Source organism: Atta cephalotes, assembly GCF_000143395.1.
Source record: "Atta cephalotes unplaced genomic scaffold scaffold00004, whole genome shotgun sequence".
In the NCBI taxonomy this organism is placed as follows: Eukaryota; Metazoa; Arthropoda; class Insecta; order Hymenoptera; family Formicidae; genus Atta; species Atta cephalotes.
The window spans coordinates 1,428,420-1,434,166 of record NW_012130068.1 but is presented as its reverse complement, the minus strand read 5'-3'; the positions used below and the strand labels follow the sequence as shown (position 1 = coordinate 1,434,166).

At 39.2% G+C, this 5,747-nt stretch overlaps 1 protein-coding gene across 1 annotated transcript in view; it reads left to right on the top strand.

Moving 5' to 3' along the window:
• The first annotated feature begins 230 nt into the window (after positions 1–230).
• LOC105625887 overlaps positions 231–5,747 on the top strand; it is a 94,549-nt gene continuing 89,032 nt past the window's right edge. Inside the window, exons 1-7 of the mRNA XM_012207197.1 lie at positions 231–1,005; positions 2,532–2,788; positions 2,881–3,268; positions 3,363–3,618; positions 3,716–3,907; positions 4,200–4,884; positions 5,005–5,101. Of these exons, the coding sequence (XP_012062587.1) occupies positions 231–1,005; positions 2,532–2,788; positions 2,881–3,268; positions 3,363–3,618; positions 3,716–3,907; positions 4,200–4,884; positions 5,005–5,101 (2,650 nt within the window). The remainder of the gene's footprint in view (positions 1,006–2,531; positions 2,789–2,880; positions 3,269–3,362; positions 3,619–3,715; positions 3,908–4,199; positions 4,885–5,004; positions 5,102–5,747) is intronic.

Here is a 5,747-nt window from a genome sequence, read left to right as displayed (position 1 = left end):
AATATATATATATATATATATATATATATATATATATATATATATATGTAAATGATATATTAGAATCACAAATGTATACCATATATAATTTATTTATAAACTTAATTCTGTATTTTCAGATATACACAAAAGATAGAAGCTCTATCAATCACTGTGATTTCTGATCGTACATGCGTGCCAAACACGAAGATATAAGAGGGCGTTAAAAAAGGATCCAATGGTTTCCTGACATGATGGAAAGCAAATTATATGTGAAGAATGATTCGGGACTTGAGGGGCAATCGCTCACGAATGCACAGCCTAATCCGCTCGAGGACGGCGGCGGAGTAAGAATCTGCTTCGTCTGCGGCGCCGTGGGCCACAGCGAGCAACATTGGTTACGAGTGAAACCAAGTTCAGGTGGTTCGCCCAATGAGCCCTATTTTCCGTTTCTTGAATCACATGAGCCGCCAAATGGCTATCGCGGCGATGGTGTTAGAAGCGGTGCTGTCAAGGCCTGCAATCTATGTTACATTCTGCTGTTACAACAGTGGGAGAGCTACGAACGAGAAGCTAGACCTCACAGTCAGCGAATTTATTGGTTGAAGAGATGCGACGGCGGGCCATTCACAGGAGCAGAAATGGCACTTCAGGGCGAGTACGCTGCCCAAGTTCTAGGCTTGACGAACGATCAGACGCCACAACTCAGACAGGAAAGTCGACCGGTTGGCGTCTCACCTCGATTACCACCCTCGCCTTCGCCAAGAATCGAGCAGGCTAGACCGCCGTCGAATTCGATTGTCGAGGTGTCAAGGCCGCATTCTAACACGGCGGAACATAGGCACTTGGAACAAGCAAGACTCACAATGGAATCTCCCCACCATAGATTGCAATCACCTCATCAAAGGTTGCAGAGCCCACGACAGCCCGTCGAAGACACTAGAATATCCAATGAGGCGGCATTGGATCTAAGACACGCACCTAGAAGCTCACCTGCCCCACAACCCACCTTACCACCGCCTGCAGGTTAATTACTATTCATCAAACGTCTATTAATATCCATATTTGAAATTGAGAGAAAGAAAACGTGTATCTTTTATGTATTTATTTGTAATTTTTATATTTTGTTTTGCACATTCCAAATTACAAATAAACATTATTGTTTATCTGAAACAACATATTAAAAAGAGTACAAATATTTTTTTAATTACAAAAATGATAAATAAATATTTTCTGTAATTGTCTAAAAATATTTTTACTTTTTTTAATAAATAATTTTGGGTGATAATACTATTATCGATAAGAAGCGTTCTTTAAAGAAACGTGTATATATAAAACAAGACGCGAAAGCAACTGTCGGGATCTTCCTAATTATTAAATTGACCGAGGGAGTTTAATTGGATCTTTATCTAAGGTCAACTTACTGCTTTTATTCCTAACTTTGAGAGAATCAAAGAATGTACTGTTCAATATGGTAAATTGTGGTATAATCGTTCAAGAAATTATTTCAACGAAAATAAAAGAAAAAATAAAATTGGTAACGTATATAAATTATGAAATTAGTATTTATTAAATAGTAAGATACTTGTCTTTTTTCTGATACTCAAATCCTCGATAAGGTACACATCACACTACTTTACCAGTTATTACGATTTATTACAACTTACTGGCCATCCTATATTAAGAGACCGATATCTTTAACAGCAGTGTACTTACAATTAGATATAGATAAAGTATCAACGAGAGAGATATATATACGACAGTGTGAATGAAAAAATATTTAGTGGCAATCGTGCTGAAGCGTTTTAATATTTAAAACGGGTTCGAAGTGTACACTTAACGAAATAACTTGGATGAAATCACCTTGGACAAGCGCTATAGAGCTATCCGCTATCAGAAGTAAAAGCTGTTTTTTACTTCTATTACGTTATCTCGTTTCAGAATGTGTACGCGGTAAATATACGAATCGGGTCATTATTTACGCTGGCCTTAGTCCTTCCGTGCGCTAATGTAAACGTTTGAAAGTAAAGGTTAACAGTTTTGTAGATAAGAATTATATGAAAGTCGCGGCAAAGAGCCATCCGATTCATTCAACGTGCACGTCTGATCTGAGTGGTGATTCTAGGCGATTTTCCTCCCGCGCTCCGCTCGCGTTCGCGGATTATTGAGCTTTGGTGACCTCTACAATTTCGATCCGGCCGATCTGATATTCATTAGTCAGCGGGTGCCCCGACAGATAACCGGGTCGTTCGAAATGGAGCTATTGAAACACTGTATTCGCTATCGTATATGAAAGCGCGAGAAATTATCAACACTCTCCGTATTCGAATATAGCGTGAATATAACATGGAGATAAACTCACAAAAAAATACAGTTTCTAAGTGGGCCACGTGAAGCGCGATGATAATGTCGAAGATGTGTGCGATTCTCAGGACAAATAGGATGGCCAGTTGTATTGTCGCGCGTTCATAGATTTTACGCGACGTCGCGTAAATTGCATTCGTCGACAATGAACGAACTGTGTAATCAATTGTCTGACGTTGCGATTGCAGCTATCTATAGCGGTGGATCATCATCTAGCGTCGGCACGGACATTCTGGATCTGTCGATGCCGGACAAAAACTCGGTCACAGAAGTCTGTTATGTATGCGGGGACGAATTCAAGAGAGGATCTCTCAGTCATATCGCTGCGAAGCCACTGCCAACTCCACCGCATCCTGCTTCCAGTCCACCGCCATTCTTTCCATCACTGATGCTTCATCCTAGGCCAAGTAGAAGTCGACCCATGGACAGTGCTGGACGAGTACAGGTATATTTTCCGACATATTTATTTTCTTGATATACTTGTTAAAAAATTATTTTTAATATTTATATAATAATTCATATATTTTTATTTTTTAGGCCTGCTCAGCGTGTCAGAATCATCTTTTAATACAGTGGAAAGCATATACACGGCAAGGAGTACCGCATGGTGATAGAAATTATACGCTTCGCAAGCGGCAAGCACCTACAATGGATACAACCACATTTATTTGCTACACTTGCGCTCTCGAGTACCCTTCATCCAGTATTAGACTTCTGTATTGCTGTCCTAATCCAGAGAAGGAGGTGTACTTCCCTTTTATTTATTCTCTGAGACCTCCGTCAGGAGCTAGTCCTATTAGTCCTCAGGGAATGGTGCAGGTTTGCTCCATTTGTTACAAAGCTATCCCGCAAAAGCAGCAAGTGTTTGGCGGAGAAAATAACGAGGCACAGCCAGCCGGACAAAATGTAGATTTCCGTCAACAAGGTTATTAATTTTCATTAATCTTAAAAAACATTTATACTTTATATTTATTGATATTTGCAGATGTGTCTAAAATAATTGAACGTTTTTACTGTAGGTCCTTCGCCACGGCCTGCTGTTCCAAAATCTCCAGCCAATTTAGCTGGTAACGATATTCGCTTTAAGCCATACGACTTAAACAAGTCAACGGTTGCTACAAATAAGCAACGAAGCAGTACCTCCGTGAAAGCTCCCACACCTGGGCAACGAAATTCACCTAGCAACGGTCCTGCAGAAAATGGAACTGTTGCGCTTGGCCAAAATTATAGGTGCTATATTTGTGAAAGATTGTATCCTCGTACTCATATGGAATGGTAAGTTCTATTATATATAAATATCACTGAGAAAATTACAGTTTTATAAATATCAAATTATCGAAATATCGATAATTCTACATTTTATCTTTATTAGGTTATCTACCAGCCCGGAGGGAATGAATTCACATGCTATGCATTTTCCTTGCTTACGAGGAATGGCACGTACGTCTGAAAACGCTTGCATGGATAGTCATGGAAGAGTATTGGCGTGTAGTCACTGCGTAAATCATCTTGCGCAACAGTGGGAAAGCATGGATGCTGAACGGGTTCCCTTAGAACGTCGCAGGTTAGTCCGCCGCAATTTACGTTAACTGTTAATCTTAAATGATTTGCATATATTATGCATGTTAATAATGCAAACCACAAGAAATGTTTTGTGTGTTAAAATGGCTTTATCTATAATTATATCTATCACATTTGTATAAATATCTATAATTTTATCTTCATGAAAAGATGAACAGTTACACAATTCTGTGAACAATTTACATTGAAAAAAGTAATTGTTTCTAGAATTATCTTCATTAAATGTTATATCATGATAATTAAAAATGTAACATTTGTAATATCTTAAATTCCAGGTATGATATTCCTAGTCCACATCCAAATGGTGATGTGAATCGGTCAATTGCTACGCCACCGAGCTCCAGTTCGGATCGAACGTTCGGAAGCAATCCGGGCACATCGAGCAGCTCGATTTATTGTTTCTTATGCGGTTTACACAGTGATTTAACTCTAGCAAGAGTCTTGTATGGCCGTCCTCAGGGTCGAAACGCGCCATTTTTCCCGGAACTGTTGCGCCACCAGTCACCACCGAATGCCGAACAGCTCCGTGAGGACGGCTCTGCCCTGGTCTGCACGTTTTGTTATCATTCATTGTTGGCGCAATGGCGTCAGCACGAATCTCTCTCCAGTGGTCAACAAGTGAACGCCGCCGAGCGCCAATATAACACCCATGATTATTGCTGTTATGTTTGCGGCATTGTAACGTACAGAAAACGTGTACGAGCGCTGCCAGTAAAGGACTTTCCGTTCCTGAGGTATCATAGGCAACCGGAGAAAAGCCTACTGTTAGAAAACGGCGATTTTGCGGTGGTGTGCTTGGATTGCTACGAGACCTTGCGCACGCAAAGTCTCGAGTACGAGAGATGGGGCCTGCCTGTTGAGAAACGAGAATACAATTGGATTGTGCAACCTCCACCGCCTGAGGACAGTCCTGACGCGGCCATAGCCAGATTACCGTCGGGCGAAAGGTCCGAGAAAGTGGTGAGTATATCCTTTACATGTTTGCACTTCGATGGCATAACACATACATAAAGACAAGACAATAAGTCTATTATATCTCAATAAAAATGAACTACAGTTGTATTTGCTTATCTCTGACAGGTTCCACCGACATTAACTGTGAGGCCAGCGCGAAAGAATTGTTCACCAAAAGCACCCGAAAAGAAGGCACCTGCAAAAATTCCGGAGAAGGAACAAGGTAAGTGATAATTCAAATGAAATGTGCTGTGCAGTGAGTTTCGTATTATGTATGTGACGCTACGAAAACATTTTTTTTTGTATATATCGACATTTTTTAACTTTACTGTTTGGAGATTAAAAAACAAAGTAAAAATTATTACATTATTCTACCCCAAGAAGACGATTAATGCACTTGGAGCACTTGAATTTTTAAAAGTATATTCAGAGTTTTAAACTTTTCTCGTCTCTTGCACAGTAATATACTACTTCTTATTAATTAAAGAAATTACAATAGCTCGGAAGATTTTCTCTAGCATGAATAGTTGAAGCACACTTCCGTTACTTAGGTAAAACTGAATTGACTTTTATTTAACCTATACGTTTTAAACTATTCTCTTATGAAATTGCGCAGAACGATTAATCCCTTTAAACCAATCGTTTTATAAAAATCTCTTATTCACATGTTCAATTGAAACTATATAAAAATATACGTCTGTTATAATTGTAAATTCTTGCTTTAAAAATCATGAAAAATTTGTTCAAATATTGGTATTTATTAGATTATTATGATTTTATAAAAAAATACACACACACACACACACACACACACACACACACACACACACACACACACACACACAACAACAACGAGACAAGACAGACAG